Genomic DNA, 18,615 nt, shown 5'->3' on the forward strand with positions numbered 1-18,615 from the left:
TTTCGAGAGATAGTTTCCGCTTCTGCATATTGGATGTTGGATCTAGTCGACATTCGTCGGAAGTATACGCTGCCATTTAAACCAAGGAGACACAAGTGTCGTGATTCCGGCGAATGCAAATGAGAGAGAATTAGAAATAGATACCTTCTAATTTCACATGGCGTGATGCTATGTTTTGGATCGAATGCCTGTTTCTAATTGATAGTAAGGTATGCTTCATAGCCACAAGTAGCAGAAACCATTGTTATTGAGAACCAATCTGCCATGCTGGTGTCAGAAGGTCAAAAATGTAATCTAGCGGAAACGTTCCAACAAAAATATGTGCTTTAATGACCGGAGCTCACAAACACTCTGGGCATATAGGATGACCAATTAGTCATGGTGGAGCTTGTGTAGCTCCAGGGCCACACATGTATATCAGGACGCGATGAGTGTAATCGTTCAGGGTCTCCTAAATGACTCGAGGTTGTAAACGCCGTGAGAAGTGAGTGACTCTTGTGATAGAAACACACGAGCAGCGTAGTCTATGGTGGAATTTCATATTCAAATCCATGGACAAGAAAGCAGACTTCATGGCGTAGCTCTCTGTTGAATACTTGCGCCGATTGTCGTGTGGAATTGAGGTCGCTAGTGAAGATGATGTCCCTAGCCGGCTGGAGGAAGAATTCCTGCCACCCCCGCCCCAAACACACTCTCATCCTTCCACCCCCACACACACATTCCCCAACCTAACTCTGGCCCCACTCCTGCTGCCATCTCTTCCACGATCGTTGTGTTCGTCGCTGCAGCGGCCGCATCCCAGAAGCCTAAACAGTCCCACCAGCACAGTGGGCTCTCGGCCACCCGGGCCAGGCGCCGTAAGAGGTTTTTTGTTGCCCCTGTCAAGATTAGGGCCGGGCCTTCGCCCTCCTGGAGCTAGTTCTCCAGCTGGAGAGTGCTGGTCCCAGGATGGGTAACAAAACGATTGTGGCCGTCGCCGGCGCACGTCCACTACATTCAGTCAATCAGCTGCCCACTATATCTTCGACCTGGAGTAGTACGGCGGACCGAGGTGGTCAAATGGCCAAAACTAGATTTCTAATTATATTGCCGGCAGAATTGAACGACTAACTAACTAACCCATTCGACCTAGGTCAGCTATCTCAGGTGGCTTGCTTAGTTTCACCTTCTGGCTACTAGTCCTAAGCTTAGGTGCCATACACAGGGTCCGTATGGTTGGACATGCTGGTGCTGGTGCTGGTACATGGGAAAATGTACGAAAAAAATTACTTCAAAGGATGATCTGGTTCTCTACCATCTCTCCCTCCTCTGGGTCTAAGTTGATTGGATTCCCGGCATCCCCTTCATCTGGATCCAAGTTAATTGGAGCTTCTAGCAGTGTCCCTGGCTGGCGCTGGTAGACTCCGTCCAATGTCTTGCCACAGCTCATCACGTACGGAGCACTGACTGGCTCGATCAGGCCATTTGCAGTTGGCACATACTCCGCCAAAGGCGCCTGGTGACATTCAGGAAATGGGTATCTACCCTGTACAGTGCGGCAACGTGTACAAGGCTCAGCCAAGTTCATTCCACGTGACTGAATAAGCAGCGCATTAATATAAGAGGGCCGGTGTTGCTTTATTTGCTGTGGTATATAATGGATCAATAGTTAACTGTTAGCTGCTAAAGTGGCTGCTTGGTGGCGGTATATAAGACGATTGTCGAATCTCTAGAAAGAATAAGAAGTGTAAGCGGTGAAGCAAGCTGTAGAATGTCTAGTAAAACATTGAAGTCTTGTTTTGGCCATTTGGCCACCTCGGCTCGCCGTAGTACATCAAGGGCGGACCCAGGTGCACGGTCTTGACATACTGATCCTGGGTGCGCACATTCCCTGGACCAAGTGAAAAAACGTGCAAAGCAACGTAACCCATTCAAATGATCAAAGGGAGATCCGATCCCCGTAAACCGCTGATTGTCCACAAGCTCAGAGAATGGTAGTCTCACTTTGGGCCGCATAATGACCAGCTGGTGGGCGTTGGCCCGGTTGTGGGTTGACTTTGTGGGCGCTCGGGCACAGGAAGTGGCCACACTGACCAAGTCTACTGTTGGCGGAGTCCACTTTGGACAGAATGGCATCTGGGATAGATCCTGTTCAGGCGTGATGTGGAATGGCTGTTGCGCTCTACCCGGCAGGAAGGATATTAGGGCGCCACAGAGATATCTGGGTTAATATCTTCCTTGGGGTGGGTTACGGCTGAAATTTCCGAGGGATTGTCCTTATCACACTCACTACCCTCATCAAGGGTATGCTCAGGTTGAATAAAGTACTCAGCGAGAGTTTCTTCAAGGGTCTTCCTGTCTTTATTAAAAATCCCTTTTATCGTGGGGAGACGCGCGCTCATGGGGGTTTTGTTTAGGGTCGCAAGCACAAGACTGGAGAGCTTCTGAACCCGGGCGTTGAAAACTGCGGGCCACCTATCTAACATAACACATCAACCAGGTTACTAACTGAGCTTTCCTTCGTGCTGGTATTTCTGAGCTTATTGGAAGACATGGTATAGTCGAGGACAAGTACATAATTGAAGGGGGGTGGAGGACATAACTGGAGGAGAGTGTAGGAAATTAGCCATACGATTGACTAGAGGATAGCGAGCCAAGCGCGGGCGTCGTCTAAGACGCGGACCAGGAACCCGTTCGCATCTATCGGCGCTTCTTAGCGGGAGTCTCAAAAACGCCGCTGGAGCGACGATGCTTTCGGGGGGATGTGCGATCTTTGGGAGTTGGATGCGGAAGCGAAACAAGGGTGCAAATTTCGGCCGACAGCTTATGACATATGTCCGTGAACCAATTGCGGACACCGAAACGAGAGTGACGACAATAATTCGAAGTTCTTCTTTCAATGGGCAATCCACGCATTGTGTTTAGAACTCTTTAGTTAAGCTGGAAGTGAACAGCTGGTAAGAACAATTGGTAAGTCCCAGGACCAACACCACATGATTCATAACGGTCAGGGAAGCCAGAGGCTTAGCCGCGTGGACATTAGAGCCTAGTGCGAGGATATGCGGTGGTTGGGACGGGAATAATTCACATATGCTTCACGAAGTCATAGCAAGAACCAGTGAAGCAATGATAATTGTTGGAGACGTATTGGTAATCCAAGGATTTTCTCAACTTGGGTACCGACAAGAGGGCTCACAAGACAAATTTATCGGTAGCTATGTATCCTGTAATTGAACCCAAAGCCAAATCTTCGGAGCAGATGGAAACTGCCATAGAATAACTGTTGTGCCGTGATGTACCCAAGTGGCGCTGCAGCGGAATACTGATGTAGGACCGTAGATGTTAGTGACGATGAGATACAGATCTCGCCATTCGGAGCTGAAGTATCTGGATTACGCCAGGGTATCTCTGGCCGATTCGAGAATAGGGATGTAACAACTCCTTAGTGGCCTACAATAGTTGAGACCGGGATTTCATTACCGATATGCTAATGAACAGCTAGGAGCTGGGTCTATGGTTTTAGCAAACCATGTAATCCGGCGTTCCAGAGATATGGACCCTGTCGCTGTCTGGTCCTTGCAACTGTACTTGGAAATCTGTTTCGTATCGGAGATTTAGAAGCCCTGTCCTGGCAGCTTTGAAGGGTCTTTGACTCTAGGTGCATTTGCTGCACGGTTCCAAGCACTGCGATCCTTGGGGATGCGGGTGAAGAATTTAGCGCTCATTGTGGATTCCTTAGAAGGGTTGGAATACGTTCATTCGGAATTGATGGATTTGGTGGTGCACGATCGGTATAGTGTGGCCACAAATTAAACAGAACAGAAGGCCAGTGAGACAGGTCTGCATAGCTTCAAAAGTGCAGTTTGAAGCCAACCAGTTGTTATATAGTATATGCTCTGTATAATTCATAACTTCTGATAAAGTTAGTATGACTAGGACGTCGACCGGGGTGCCCAGGCTAGCATATAGTGGCGTATCGCTACGTCCAATTTGTCGATTCAGACAACGCTCTCCGAGAGGGAACCGGACCTGAGGCCCACGGGATCACCCGTATAGCGAGCAAGCGAGATGAGGGTCAGGATAGTTTGTAGGGCGTAGAAGCCGACGAACGGGGGCAGCTCCCCCTGGGGTGTCAACGCAGCTAACGCCTTGGTCTCAGGGGCGCGAGCTATCCAACGCATGGTTTTACACATGTTGATATCATGAAAACTCTCCCAATCCGCGCAAGAAAGTGGCTTACTGTGTAGAGCATGAACAACTAGCACATTTCTTGGCGACTTTCTCCACAATGTCAGGGCTCATAACCTCAGATGGCAGAATAGACTCGCTGCACTAATCGTCTCGATAGATTTGACAACAAGCAGTCTAATATGCCATAGGCTGGGAAGTAGCAAGCCAGCCATATTTTAGCCTCCCCGGATAGAGACATGACAGCCAATCCGCTGTCACCGCAGCGGGATTCGAAGCAGACCACGCCTCAAGTCGTCGTCGAATATGTGTATAGATAAACTGTATGACCACATCGCGGTGCATAAACAGCACCACGAATCACTATTAAAGGCATCACAAAAGCACCCATCCCTAGAGAGTCTCCACCCTTAGGGGCATCTGCAACTCTACGCATACCTAGAACTCACCATAGATATTGGCCCAGATTGGTCCATTAGATGTCGCTGGCTGAATACCCAATTTTAAATAGGATTGCAGGCCCCTTTGCCTTGCTCTGATCTTTGGGCGTAGCGGTCACATGCTTTGATATTTGTAGCACGAATGTTCAGATACTATGATCGTCAGCATGATCTAATTTAATCTCATCGTAAAATGGACACATACCGAAAGCCCAAGTGTCCTCCGTGCTGGGTTCATCGAGGTTTGTATGACCTCGTATATTTTCGTGGTATACTGAATGGTTCGGTGTCACGATGCTTGTCTAGGTGTTGCACAGAAGAGCAGCGCAGTTGGCGATGCGCTATAGCCCATCAGTAACTAGCTACTGAATAGATAATACAAACATAACTTTTCACGCTCTCTGTATGTTCATCAATATCTGATGATTTAGGAGTTCCACGTATAGGCGTAGTATCACTAGCGGCCTTCGAACATGTGAGAATTGTCGCAGAGTCGCATAGCATCCAAGGGAGGCCCAGTCGATATAGTCCAATCCACCTCGCGCTGTGGGCCGACAATCATTCCGATCGAAGACCCATAAAAAAAAACGGATAACCAAGTCCGTGCTTTCATGGAAGAAGTACATACCCAGGTAATAGATACAGACATAACTGATGCACAGTAAGTGTCAGACAAGCTCTTGAGGCAGAGGAATTGCTTGTGTAGTAGGTTGTAGGGATATTGGTCTTGTATGGCTTAGGCTTGTTCTGTTTGAGGATCATATGGTTGTTTATGATGCCTATCTGTTCAAGGTGGGATTGAGGACTTAAATGGACGGGAGAGGGGATATAGGAGTATTTATGGAAGGAATAAAACTCTCTAGTGATTGTGCTTTATTGAATACTGTATTTTCTTAACTCTATTAAGTTATTCATCAGGGCTTATAAAGGGAAGGACTTGGACCTTCACAGTACCGTTCGCAGGATTTGATAAGTTACTTAGAGGCAAAGATTCCCAAGATAACAAGGAATAAATGCTCATATTCCTATGTCTGGATCTGGTAACTAACTATTGAATTGAAATATATTCTAGTGACGCATGCTTCGGACACAATGGCATGCCTGCTGTAACTTCGAGATAAACTCCTGTACAGCTGCTATCGAAGGGTTGCAATAATATAGATAGGGTTGTCGTGGGAGGCCACTAGGTGATTAGAATCGTTATGCATTCATACTATAAACAGTTCACAAGATGACCCTCACCGGAGGTCTAGGTAGAAGCTCCCCAAGGAAGAAAAGCCCCTATCGGCAATTATTACACAAGGCGTTCATGTTGTGGGAGATTGTGGATGGCCCGGACGACTCACACAGTTCCGCTGGCGGTCTGGAGAGGAAGTTCGGCCGAATTTAATCTATTTCCGTACGCCTTCAAATTCGCAACGACGCTGAAAGAACCACATCGACAAAGTCAGACTTAGACAGAGCCACTCTCTCGTATAAATACGCTTGTTTGCCCTTAGAATGGCAGCTGCTCGTACAGAATTCTTCCTTAATCTTATCTAGCAAGCATCCATTCTGCAGGTTAATCCAAGAACACCAGCAAACCGTTACTACACCTTTGGGAAAGAATGGACCCCAAGTCCGCCCCGTGGGTCTCGGTCTGGTGGGAGCAAGTGTATGAGTATACCAACAGATAATTGCTTTCCTAGCGGACATACATGGCGACTCAGAGGACCGCCTCGGCGAATGGTAATGGTTTGCCGCAAACCCCGAGAAGCGAAAGGACATCTTTCTCGCAACAAAGTTCGATAACCCCTCTAACTTGGACAAGCCTGTTATCAGCTCGACCCCCGAGAATTGAAAGATCGCTGACGCGTCTTGGTCTGCCTTACGTCGACCTATACTACATCCACCGCCTTGCCCAAGTGACCCCAAGCAAGCAAACGATCGAAGCTACGGTCCAGCTGAAGGAGGAAGGCGAAATCAAGTATATCGGATTAAAAGAGTGTAGCGCCTGGTCCTTGTGGCGCGCTCATGCCGTGCACCCCATTTCCTGTATACAGATGGAATATAACCCATTCTGTCTCAATATCGAGCCCCCAAAGCATCAACTACTTGACACAGCACAGGAGCTCGGTGTTGCTGTCATTTCGTACAGCCCTTTGGGTAATAGGTTGCTTAGTGGTACGTTCCAGTCGAAGGACGACTTTACTAAACCTGGTGATATACGCGGTAGCGTGCCGTGGTTCAGCGATGACAATTTCCAGACGAATCTGAGCATTTTGGATAAGATTGGTGAGATTGCTAGGTCGAAGGGTGTTACTGCTGCGCAGTCGACCCTTGCTTGGATCCTTTCGCAGGAGGGTGACTTCTTCGTTATGCCCAGTACGACTAAGGCGCACCGAGTGGCGGAGACTTTGGGCAGTCTAGAAATCACCGTGACGCCGGAGGAGAAGGCAATTTCCCAGGCTTTGTAGGTTGTTGGTTCGAGACTTCCAGATACCTTTATGGTGTCTTGTTTTGCGGATACTCCTCCCCTGGATGCATAGAGTCGCAGCAACTATCCGCCATCATAGCAGGAGTGCTCTTCAATCTTCAAGCGCGTGTATATCCAGTTCGATTGACAAAGTAGCTCAAATGCGTCACGACTCGTAGATATGATCTTCCACTGAGTTAAAAGATGAGCTTCTCGCCGCAGCTGTGAGTAGATCTAAACACGCAACCTTGCCCATTACAGTAGTAGAAGCGGAACATCGATAATTCATCATTGGTCTTTCCCAGAGATGATTGGTGGGGAGAGATTGAACTCAGCCAATCCAATGGACCCGGAATGAGAGCGGGGGGTTGAAAGAGAATTGAAGAACGTGGGGGTTTTATAAATGTACCCCCCTCCCGTGACCGGCATCTCTACTGTGAAAGTCGGCATTAGGATTTATTGGACCCATTTACTCTTTCGGGTTCCCGACCAGAGAGACAAAAGCTTTCATGGAAGCCTTAAGAACCAGAAAACCAAAGAAAGGGGAAATTAACTTAAATTAATTTGGTAAGAATATCTTCAATATCGCTGTCTCGGAGGAGTGTCTGCCGCTTGACGTCATGTGCCCCTACCATGCCACATATTCAATGTACAAATGTATGCGTTGTGGGTACGTACATACATACTGGTACATACATACTTATGACATGGGGTACATGAAGTTGTCGCAAGGTACTCAGTCATATCTAGATATATAATTAATAACGCGGAATATATTAGGTGTACTGTAGAAAGGTTACATACAGTGCAGGTGGTGGCTCCAACTACCCGAAGGTACCGTACCTTACCCCACCGAGGGGTAGCAATGGTTCTGGTGGGGTAAACAAGACTGGCTAATTGCGGATAATTTTGTTCTGGTATTTTTCCGATACTTCCACTGTTTTTCACCCCCACCGGAGTTTCGAAACCAAGAGCTCCAAACAACTTACTTATTCTGGTCGTTTCCCTCTCCTCTTCTCTCGTTTTCCCTCCTCATTCCTCTCTGACTTCATTCTCTTCACTCGTCTTGACTTCACCTACATCCTCATATACCACCGTCATCATGTCTCTCGGCAAGAAGGTTACCCTCAACTCCGGTGCTCAGATCCCGTATGTTTCCATAAAACCTAATAGAGAGTCCCATGGATGAAAGAAACTGACTTTCCCTATAGTCAACTGGGGTTTGGTACCTGGCAGTCTGCCCCCGGTCAGGTCGGTGAGGCCGTTTACCAGGCTCTGAAGGCTGGTTACCGTCACCTGGATCTGGCTACCATGTAAGTTGCCATTGGAGTTCGAACTCCCTCGACCACTCGACACTAACACCGGGAAAAAAAAAAAAACAGCTACCAAAACCAGAAGGAAGTTGCCGCCGGTATCAAGAGGGCCTACCAGGATGTCCCCGGCCTCAAGCGTGAGGACCTCTTCATTGTATGTGTCCAAAACATCGAACATTATACAATCAACCAGATCACTAACTATGACTACAGACCTCCAAGCTCTGGAACAGCCAGCATCACCCCGACGTTGTTGAGAAGGCTCTTGACGAGTGCCTTGCCGAGCTTGAGCTCGAATATCTCGACGTATGTCCCTACCTAGATATCACTCCGTTGAGCTCGCACTCATAGAACAATAGCTCTACCTCGTCCACTGGCCCGTTGCCTTCAAGACCGGCAGCGAACTCTTCCCTCTCATCGAGAACAGCTCCGTCGAGGGCGGTGATGTCATCATCGACGACAGCATCTCCATCGTCGACACCTGGAAGGCCATGACTAAGCTCCCTAAGTCCAAGGCCCGCGCCGTGGGTGTCTCCAACCACAAGGTGGAGCACGTAAGTCACAAATCAACACCGACCATCACAAACGGCCAGTATATTAACGTTTTCCCCCACAGCTCGAGGCCATCATCAAGGCTACCGGCGTTGTCCCCGCCGCCAACCAGATCGAGCGCCACCCTCTCCTCCAGAGCCCCGCCCTGATCAAGTACTGCCAGGAGAAGAACATCCACGTTACCGCTTACTCGGCCTTCGGCAACAACATGATCGGCGAGCCCCTCCTCGTCACCCGCCCCGAGGTCAAGGAGGTCGCCGATGAGGTCTCCAAGCGTCTCGGCAAGCCCGTTACCCCCGCCCAGGTCATCCTTGCCTGGTCCCAGCTCGGCGGCCACAGCGTCATCCCCAAGTCCGTCACCGCCTCTCGTATCGTTGAGAACTTCCAGGAGGTTGAGCTCACTCCCGAGGAGAGCGCCAAGATCACTGCCCTGGGTAACGAGCGCCGCTACAACGTTCCTTACACTGCCAACAAGCCTCGCTGGGACATTAACATCTTCGGCGAGAAGGAGGAGGCTCCTGCTACCCACAAGGTGATTGTTTAGACGCCTGGATGCTGTGCTGGTCACGTTTTAATGATTGATGTTTTGTACGTCCATATGGAGGATAGACAGTATATATGTGAATAAAAGCAAAAAGTGTATAAATGATAATACATTTGTGTGCTCCTGTATAGCCGATACCTTCTGGTTAAGTATAGCAAACCATATTAGTTGAATTAAACTCAGTAAGGCCAATTCGCACTAGCAGTATAGCCTGTCTATCTAAAGGCCTTTTTTCCAGTCCAATTACTGACTTGATATCGCGGAGTCGACTGTAGTACTGCGGATACTATATCCAAAACTTGTTCTCTCGTGTTCCCGCCGGAGAACCCCAACCTTTCATATATATTACCATGAACTCCAGCATCACTTGACCGTCTCAGGGGCGCGATATGCCGCCCCCTCAGTGGAGCACTAGGACAGGGTCAAGCCGTAGTCCAGGGAGTGGAGAGGGACATTGAGATAATCCTCTTCCGCGGCATAGTCAGATGGATATAGATTTGAGAAGACAAAATTCCGGATACCGAACCTCACACGTGCTAATGGTTCCTTCGAGCTCCTCTCCCCTGATCCCATTGGAGACGCGATTGCAAAAAGATAAGGTCGCCCAGCGGACACACCAAGGAACCTGCCTTTGGTACGTTGTTGAACAAATTGAAGTGATCTTAGGGGATGAAGACCTTCAGTGCTTGATATAATTGTGCCTTGTGGTCTTTACATAGCCCGTTCATAACACTTTCCTCTCTTCGCGCTTCAAACACTACCAATTCCACCAATTCTGGAATCACGAGCTCCGTCTTATTAACATTGTTAATGTCCGATCTGACAGTCTGGAGTGAAGGTTGACATTAGGCCGCTTCCCTGTGCGAGGTAGCACCTTCATTAGCGTAGGTTTCAAGAACCCCTAGTAGCTAGTATTGATAACAAGGGTGAAAGGAAAGGAGCATACCACGCTTGCCAGAATAGTAGCTAGAAGACACGCCCACGTCTAACAGCCCGTGGCAGCCACCTCCGAGTCTTATTCCATGGATAGGCCGTGCCTCACTGGACGGCTAGAAGTAGACATATGATCATAGACATGAAGATGACAAGGCTAACGGGATCTAGCCTTTTTGCCTTCTCTTTGGCTGAGGACAAGGCTCCCGGAGGTGACTCCAATTTGCGTGCAAACATAACAATCACAATGGCGGAGAAAAATCCAAGAAGTAAGTAGAAGTAGAAGCAGAAGCGCCACATAACATATATTAAATGTTGTTAGTGAGTATTCTTGAAGATATCTAGGGCTATACACTGGCAAGTCTCGCACCTGCAATGGTGCCTCCCATTTTTCGAGCGAATAAAGTCAGCAGTTACGCTTGCTTGATCGATCTATAACTGGGCATCCACTCACAGAGGCCCGACGACACTAGGCAGGGCATACATAGCTCCTAGTGTGCCTTGAAACATCGGACGTCGTCTCAACGGCACAGTAGTGGCGAAAATCAGGGTTCCGCCATACAGGATGTCCCCTGCGCCAATACCCTGGGGGGCTCTTCCGATGATCAAGGCCTACCGATGATGGAGTTGCACCATAAACTAGACTTCCTAATTCGAAGATCCCTAATGCTCCCTAGAAGACCCATTAGGCTGGGAAAAGGTTGTAAAGCTTTCCATATGAAGCAAAGAGGCACAATTGGCCATCAGATAGGCGGACCCGTACCAGCCTACATCCCCCAGGGAGTTAAACTCATCCGTGACACGTGGGATCGCCGTAGCAATAATGCTGGTATCGAGGGCCTGGCAAAAGACCGATAGACAAAGCCCGGAGTCAATGGGAAGTCTGAGGAGCTTTCGCTGGAGCACCACGAAACGATGATCAAGGTAAGCGGGAACATAGAAGGGGGATTCCTTGGGCCGTTTGCAGATAAAACACCCTCATCGCCAGCTCTCTGTTCATTCCCAGATTTAGGGGACTCGGATATCTGCATTTCCTTCGGTGGAACATTGTTGGATATGTTGTTCTTGCGCATTTCTCGAAACCTTGGAGCTAAAAGAGGACTAAATTGTGAAGCAGCCTACTAAGGTGTTGACGGCTCTCAAGCCGTTCAGGGTTTATGGGTGAGATATGAAGGGGAAGCCGACCATGAATTGAAGGGGGGGGGCGGATGAAAGAAACTAGAACAGCGTTTGACAAGGATGCAGTGAAGTCTCCGCATGATATACCAAAGTCTCCGTGATCAAATAACTAACTCCCAAAGAGGCACTAGCTAAGCTGCAAGTAGTTTAGGGGAAAGGAAGGTATATTATTTGTGGTCTTTATGGTGATTTTTTGGCAGGTCACGACTGGGGACTCGAGAGTAGGGTATTACACCGAAGCCTCTATTCTAGGGCTACCTTCTCCAAAAACATGGTAGCTGCTCCTGTGCTGCTATATCCAACATCTCCTACTTGTATATTGGCATACATTTTCAATCCTGGAGCTGTATTTCCCCCCTTTTGGCGAAAGTTTAGACTTCGTGCCTGTTCAGGAGACTGTCTAGGCTGTGTAAGGCTGTGTGTTTCTGGCTTTCGATTGAATCTTGTTGTCCTTGCTCTTTTTACTTCATTTTCTGATGTACCATCTGCTACCCTTGTACTCCCGAGGCCCCCTCGGTGGTGATAGGTCGGCTGAGGTCTTTCGGAGCCTTCTGTTTGATTCTATTCTTAGTTCTAGTACGCCTTGATCTATAACCAGTATGTGCCTCTCCCGGGCTAATCACCTCATTTTCAATTCTTTATCGCCCCTCAAAAACCCAGTGTCTTGGCGCTGTAGTGTGTGAGAGTTAGGGGGAGGTCACCTGGATTCTAGATCTGTATAAATCAATATCTAGTGTCAACAAAACCAAAACATACATAGACTACCCATTCATACATAGTACGTAAAGAAAGATAATATATCGAATACTCTGCATAATTGTATCATCCTTTGCGGTCACCGGCATTTTTCGAGGGTTCCTTTACCAGCATACGCTTGTTAATGTCACGCTTGCGCACCACCAATACGATCCACGCATGCTGCGAAAAGTTAGCAATAACATATTGACATTGGCATCCAACATAAACTATACTAACCCTCTACTTCTTGTCTAAGTGCTTCAGTTCCCTCACTGCCTCGCATCCTTCAACAACCCTGCCAAACATTAAGAGCATTCATGGGTTAGAGTTGGCTGGTCGGAGACATTCGCAGCCGCCTTAGCAAGGGCAAGTCGGAGACTTTCACATCCTCCGCGCTCATAGCATATTGAATGGTCATTTATCAAACAAACCCAGTCCCCGACGCCTCTCGGAAGTTTCCATCTAGTTTTTATGATACCTAATTTTACTGCGTTTCTATATTATACCTCCTCTAATACGTACCAATCGACCCAAAATGGTGAGCTCTGACTTTCAGACTTACATCCATAGCTGGAGAAGAAGAGTTGATGGGGTAACTCTATGTGGAATACTTATGATTACGCTTGAAGATATCCAGCAACTCAACCTCTAGTCGAGTAACTCTCATTTGATTGTTGTCCCAGTGAAAGGCAATAACTGTAACATTCTTATAGCTGCCATGCCTTGGTAGCGCTTGGCCAAAAACCGCCTTGAGCTCCTTCACAAAACTTTCCAGCTTCTTCGCCTGCCCAGCTCTGGTCTGGTTGAATGCCTCGGCCGGCTTGGATGTTGGCATTGTTGATAACATAGAATGCAGTGGGCTCAGTATATAAGATAGGAGTTTACCAGATACTCCAAGAGCTTAGGTAGCAATGCAGTGGGTGGAAGAAGAGGGAGGTTACTAATACAGGCAGACATAGCAGTTTGAGCTTGATAGGAGCACAAGAGTATACCAGGATAGTCTTGGGATGCAGGTTGAGGATAGGAGAGAGGGAGGAAGAAGAAAGGGAGTAGAAGCGAATAAAAATGGCGTCTAGGCTGGTGAGTCCCTGGCTGAGGTCAGGTCATTCACTTCCTTTTTCAAAAAGCAATGTGGTGATATAGTCAATATTGCTTCTAAATTTCTACCATACGTGGTTGTTCATTCCAAACAGTAACTTCGATAAGAACATATCAGTAAATAGTAGACTGAGAAATTCTTATTAAAGATATGGTCCTATTTCATAGTTATAGTATTTTCTCTGTATTACCTAACCTTTTAAGACTTTGGCTCCAAAAATAACCCCATAAACAAGAAACAGGGCACCTGAAAATATAACTAGGCCAGGAACTAACTACCACTTAATTTTTGATTGTCCATGGAGACTATACTCTAGAATTCTTTATATAACACTACGTCCTAATTCTATTGTGCAGTACAGGGTTTTCTTCTCATTCATTCCCTCTGTTCACTGGCATAGCAACAATACATACTTCCTACCAGTATTCCAACACTCTCTTGGTCTCCTTCCATAGAATATGACTAAGAACACCCCAGTGTCTCAATGACAGGAATTTTGTTTAAACCAAACAAATACATGATCACATCCCAGAAGATTTTTATCTATATATTAGTCTGTACACCCATCGTAGCTCCGGCGGAGCGTCACGCAAATTTCAATAGCGATCCCAACCCTACTTATTAACCTACAATTGGTAGTCATTTTATTTACTGAGTAACAGGGCGATCCAGCGACTCGTTGCAACGGGCTGTGTTGCCCAATCGGTAACTATCCACCCACCCCTTCGGGCCGCTTGAGCCTCGCCAGGGATCGGGATAGCATCTGTACATCCTCAGGGTCTACCTGAATCTTCTCTGGTAATGTGTGATTACAAACACCCATAACTTCCATAGCCCTAATTGAGCTCGCATTGCTCCATATATTCAGGATACCATGTATGATGTACCTGACATAATATAAGCTTTAACTATGGCCTCCTCCTTACTAATAACTTTCTTAATAAGTCAACTCTAGCCTTTGTACGATGACAAAACTCTCAATGACGTCAAGACTCATAAGATAAACACATTTATTGATTGATAGCGACCATTATTACATCCAAAAAAATTCGTCCCAAGGGTCCTCAGTCAGGCACCCGAAAAGTGGACGAATGACCAACCAATCCGTGATCCCATCCACCCCGAATAGGCTATAGCTGGATAATATTCTCAAAACCGATCTTCTAGTCAAGGGTATGAGTCAAGCTTTGACTATGACTGGTAGATTCTTGCATGGGAAGAAGGGGCGCGTGAAGTCTAGAAGAAAGCCAAGAAGGTCGCAACATCTAATCGGAGACATTCTTAGGGTTAAGTCTCCGATCCCCTTTTCTATAAATACCGCTATCAGATCGACATTGTTCTTGCTCTACCACTTTCCTCCGGCGCATCCAGAGTATACTTTGTATTCCATTTTAGACAGTACCGCTGAAAACAACTACCATTATGACATTATACGACGTCCTCGTCATCGGTGGCGGTCCAGCCGGCTTGTCGGTAGTAACCGGCCTCGCTCGCCAGCTATACCGCGCAGTGGTATTTGACTCTGGGGTCTACCGCAACTCTCCGACCAGCCATATGCATAATGTGGCTACATGGGATCACAGCCCGCCTGCCGACTTCCGCAAGGCAGCTCGTGAGCGTGTTCTTGGCCGCTACGATACCATTGAGTTCGAGAATACCGAAATCAAAAAAGTCCAGAAGACAGACGAAGGCTACTTCAAGGCTTTCGATGCCCGTGATCGCGCCTGGACTGGACGTAAGCTGGTATTAGCTACTGGTGTCCGTGATATTTTCCCGGACATTGAGGGATATGGAGAGTGTTGGGGGACTGGCATGTGAGTATTCACTCCGTGGCTTTGATTTGTTTAGAACATTTAGTAATTGATGATCTGTAATAGATTTCATTGCCTTTTTTGCCACGGTTATGAGGAACGTGGTTGCGCTTCTGCTGGTGTTCTGGCAATTGGCGATATTGCTAATCCCGCTCCGGCGATGCATGTCGCGCGCATGGCTAAGCGGTTTGCCGGTACAGTAACGTTATACACGGATGGTGTTGAAGATGTTACCAAGGACTTGGAGAACGCGACTCAGGGCACGGGATTCAAAGTGGATAAGAGAAAGATATCTAAGCTGGTCAAAGGACAGGATGGATCCGAAGTACAGCTCAAATTCCACGATGGCACGCAAACCACAGAAGGCTTTCTTGTGAGTACATACCACGCATAGACAGCATGATCCGTTGCTGACAATACTAGACTCATAAACCCAAGACAGAGATTAACGGGCCCTTCGCTACACAACTCCGGTTGCGACTGACATCTGATGGTGACCTTGAGACTACGGCTCCGTTCTACAGCACCTCTATTCCTGGTGTTTTTGCTGCTGGGGACTGTGCTGCTCCCTTTAAGGTTGTTACAATGGCTATGTCTTCGGGGGTAGTTGTGGCTGGAGGACTGGCTGGCCAGTTGCAGGAAGAGGATTATCCGACTAAGAAAGAATGACGGGGATCTATTTAAAGCAGGATTAGCATAACAGTGCCCTTTTTTTTTGTGCTCCTGCTTTCTTAGAGTAATATAAGCTTAGATGCTGTGAACGTTCTTGTCATATAGATGGTATAATAAATAGAGAGCTATATTCCACTATGATGAACTCAGAGTATCGTATTTTTCGGGATATAGAAGTCCTATTGATTGTAAACAGACACTCCTTGTCCTGGAAGGAAAATCTATAGTTCAAGATAAATTCCTATTACTATGTCATGTGAGCTTCGGAATATGTTGGATTATACCTCAAGAGTCGAGCAAAGAGGTCAACTTCCACGAACGCATCGTAAAATAGCAATTGAATGGCCGGTTAAGCCCCACGATAGAATGATAGTTCATCTAGTTGGAAGTGGGAGAATAGGTCACCTGGTAATGCCCCCGATAGCAACGGTTGTTGTCGAAAAATGTATGCCATTGTTCGGCTCTTTACCCCCAGTCGAGTGCCATTTACCGAGGACGGTAATATCGAAATGGCATTAATTCATTATTAGTAAACATGTGCAGGTAGTTATGATCCGTCTTACTAAAGTGTGCGGGATTACCCATCGAAGACAATAGGATTGTCCGTCTTGAGATATTGCGTCTAGAATTTCACCAGAGGCGAACCCCTGCACTTAGTGAGATATATATACCCTGAGCGTTGCTCCTTCCATTCGTCCGATATAGCAGAGCAAGTCAACAGTTCTGAAAGAGAACTCCCATCCCTCCAACGACATTTCATACTACCTTTATCACTCCTACCCAGTCCGTTAGAGAGCAAGCAAGGAAATTCACTGCCTCATCAACAATATCAGCTAGCCAAGCTTTGTCCAGAAAGAAGATTCTAAAGCATTAACAATGGAGGGGGTTTCAGAAATACCAGTCATTTTTTTGGTCAACAAGGTCGGCCAAGAAGACTACGGTGAGGTTTATTCAACAACAAAAAAAGAAGTAGCTATCTTGGACAAGACCCCAGGGGACGCAAAGTTTGATACTTACTCCTACATATATACAAGTATCTACTCATTGGTACAGACGCTTTCCAGCCTCGGGTTGAATAAAAGCCTTTGGATCCACGTTACAAACTCTGCCCCTGGTTGCCGAGTGTTACGGAAAGAGTTTAGGACGCGCATATAGTAACACCTACTCTCCAGATGAACCGGCTATATGTAACACCATCGAGTTAGAGCCCATCACTCCGTTTCCACGAAATATGAGAGATGGGCTCAATACAGCGCTTGGCCGACCAGCGCAAAGCACTGACCCATCTCAACCTTGCCTAATCCGACTGTCCGCCGGCGATGGGAACTATCGCTGTTGATGACTGTTCGGTATTTATGGATGACGTACCAGAGGATTTCAGAATATCTCGGGGACACATAGAATGGTGTGCGAAGGCCATGGGGGCAATTCTTGCTGGTATGCATTGGCTGGGTTGTTTAGATGGCCGTGGCTTTGAGTTTGCCCTTGCACCGGCCAATGTTGACCACCCTTCCGAATTTGAGACCGATTTTGGGAAATTAATTTTGTGGATGTTGGACTTTGAACAGATCGGACGTATCAACCCGTTGGGTTTGAATGGAATGGAAGAAGCAGCTACAGTGTTCTACGAAGAGATACCATCCTGTCCCGACCCGGATACTTCTCCTTACCTGTGGAGTCAGTTCAAAAGTAGGAATACTGAAAGGGTTCGGGGGCTTGCTGGACGGGATTTTATTGAGCGTGTTAGAAAAAAATCGAATAGAACAGGTTGTTTGCTCTTAAACCCGCCAAAGCCAGCGGGCACATATTGAAGGGTCTCTTTTCTTTGAATTTCTTTCCAGTATTCATATCCTGCGCTACTCTTTGGGGTTTCAAATTAGCATTTCCTTTCCCCCTGTCTTCAAGTTGTCGGACATCAACTTAATGTTTAATGTACAAGGTCATGTCTTTTACTGTCTGCTTTCTAGTTAGTCGCGCATTAACAATTGAACCCCATCTCATATCTATAATAGCACAATATGCATGTTCTTCTTAATGTACCTCACTCATAATCATCATTGATGTGGTAGGCAGGCATCATCCATAGTTGCATTCAAAACTAGCCGTATTAATAGTAGGATGTTTGAACCTCATTATAGCCTTGAGAACTGAAGGTAAGAAAGCCAACGCTTTATCAATGACGATTTACTGTATAAGAAGGTGCTTGCAATGGTCGACTCGGACCAGAAGATCACTCATTCAGTTTGTTCTACATTAACTGTTCGCTTGATACTATCTTCATCGTTTTGTTCTCACGAGGCTGATATCTCTTTACGTGACATGGCAATGTGATCATAGCAAGTCTCTATCTTGTGAAGCGAGTCATATATCAATCGATATAAGCATCCTCATTATTTTGTACTATGGATTTTACTAGCCCCATACATTCAAAAATGGCATTCTTAATATGTAATATACTTCCAATGAATCGCTATATACAAGAGATCACTCAAAGAACTAAGGCCACTATTAAATACCAGACCCACTAAACTTCATCTCTCACAGGTTACTTATGGATAGTCTCAGCGGCATTAACTAAGGGTATAGAAGCCTCCGGCGTCCATAATCCCCGGTGTTCTAAGGCATCAACTGATAGGTGAATTTACTACGCCCACAGGCACATATACTAGTAGTTCTCTGGTAGCTTATTCATTACGAAGATTACGTTTTGGC

At 46.9% G+C, this 18,615-nt stretch overlaps 6 protein-coding genes across 6 annotated transcripts; 4 read left to right on the top strand and 2 right to left on the bottom strand.

Annotated features, from left to right (window-relative positions):
* Positions 1–1,373: 1,373 nt before the first annotated feature.
* BDW43DRAFT_262899 (uncharacterized protein) lies at positions 1,374–2,732 on the bottom strand. Its single transcript, XM_032040475.1, has one exon. It carries the CDS (start codon positions 2,113–2,115, stop codon positions 1,663–1,665), a length of 453 nt encoding a protein of 150 aa, XP_031904869.1. The 5' UTR covers positions 2,116–2,732; the 3' UTR covers positions 1,374–1,662.
* A 3,852-nt stretch (positions 2,733–6,584) lies between these two features.
* BDW43DRAFT_262901 (NADP-dependent oxidoreductase domain-containing protein) lies at positions 6,585–7,335 on the top strand. The gene has a single exon (XM_032040476.1). The coding sequence runs from the start codon at positions 6,650–6,652 to the stop codon at positions 7,061–7,063; it is 414 nt and encodes a 137-aa protein (XP_031904870.1). The 5' UTR covers positions 6,585–6,649; the 3' UTR covers positions 7,064–7,335.
* Positions 7,336–8,022: 687 nt separating this feature from the next.
* akr1 (putative aldehyde reductase (AKR1)) lies at positions 8,023–9,626 on the top strand. The gene is made up of 6 exons (XM_032040477.1): positions 8,023–8,211; positions 8,274–8,375; positions 8,445–8,529; positions 8,589–8,681; positions 8,735–8,929; positions 8,992–9,626. Exons 1-6 carry the CDS (start codon positions 8,165–8,167, stop codon positions 9,469–9,471), a joined length of 1,002 nt encoding a protein of 333 aa, XP_031904871.1. The 5' UTR covers positions 8,023–8,164; the 3' UTR covers positions 9,472–9,626.
* A 2,779-nt stretch (positions 9,627–12,405) lies between these two features.
* On the bottom strand, positions 12,406–13,156 carry BDW43DRAFT_306734 (uncharacterized protein; the record flags this gene model as incomplete). The annotated part of the gene is made up of 3 exons (XM_032046091.1): positions 12,406–12,501; positions 12,884–12,891; positions 12,943–13,156. 3 exons carry the CDS (start codon positions 13,154–13,156, stop codon positions 12,406–12,408), a joined length of 318 nt encoding a protein of 105 aa, XP_031904872.1.
* Positions 13,157–14,781: 1,625 nt separating this feature from the next.
* gliT (thioredoxin reductase gliT) lies at positions 14,782–16,509 on the top strand. The gene is made up of 3 exons (XM_032040478.1): positions 14,782–15,234; positions 15,298–15,604; positions 15,655–16,509. Exons 1-3 carry the CDS (start codon positions 14,843–14,845, stop codon positions 15,898–15,900), a joined length of 945 nt encoding a protein of 314 aa, XP_031904873.1. The 5' UTR covers positions 14,782–14,842; the 3' UTR covers positions 15,901–16,509.
* A 22-nt stretch (positions 16,510–16,531) lies between these two features.
* Positions 16,532–17,938, top strand: BDW43DRAFT_262909 (uncharacterized protein). The gene has a single exon (XM_032040479.1). It carries the CDS (start codon positions 17,223–17,225, stop codon positions 17,712–17,714), a length of 492 nt encoding a protein of 163 aa, XP_031904874.1. The 5' UTR covers positions 16,532–17,222; the 3' UTR covers positions 17,715–17,938.
* Positions 17,939–18,615: the final 677 nt, after the last annotated feature.

This window comes from Aspergillus alliaceus, assembly GCF_009176365.1.
Source record: "Aspergillus alliaceus strain CBS 536.65 unplaced genomic scaffold BDW43scaffold_4, whole genome shotgun sequence".
Lineage (NCBI taxonomy): Eukaryota > Fungi > Ascomycota > Eurotiomycetes > Eurotiales > Aspergillaceae > Aspergillus > Aspergillus alliaceus.

Bases quoted from the DNA above. Each gene is read 5' to 3' on its own strand.
- BDW43DRAFT_262899 (XM_032040475.1), bottom strand. From the start codon at position 2,115: ATGCCATTCTGTCCAAAGTGGACTCCGCCAACAGTAGACTTGGTCAGT.
- BDW43DRAFT_262901 (XM_032040476.1), top strand. From the start codon at position 6,650: ATGGAATATAACCCATTCTGTCTCAATATCGAGCCCCCAAAGCATCAA.
- akr1 (XM_032040477.1), top strand. From the start codon at position 8,165: ATGTCTCTCGGCAAGAAGGTTACCCTCAACTCCGGTGCTCAGATCCC. The intron at 8,376-8,444 runs GTAAGTTGCCAT...AAAAAAAAACAG, and splicing joins CACCTGGATCTGGCTACCAT to CTACCAAAACCAGAAGGAAG. The intron at 8,530-8,588 runs GTATGTGTCCAA...CTATGACTACAG, and splicing joins AGCGTGAGGACCTCTTCATT to ACCTCCAAGCTCTGGAACAG.
- gliT (XM_032040478.1), top strand. From the start codon at position 14,843: ATGACATTATACGACGTCCTCGTCATCGGTGGCGGTCCAGCCGGCTTG. The intron at 15,235-15,297 runs GTGAGTATTCAC...GATCTGTAATAG, and splicing joins GAGTGTTGGGGGACTGGCAT to ATTTCATTGCCTTTTTTGCC. The intron at 15,605-15,654 runs GTGAGTACATAC...TGACAATACTAG, and splicing joins AAACCACAGAAGGCTTTCTT to ACTCATAAACCCAAGACAGA.
- BDW43DRAFT_262909 (XM_032040479.1), top strand. From the start codon at position 17,223: ATGGGAACTATCGCTGTTGATGACTGTTCGGTATTTATGGATGACGTA.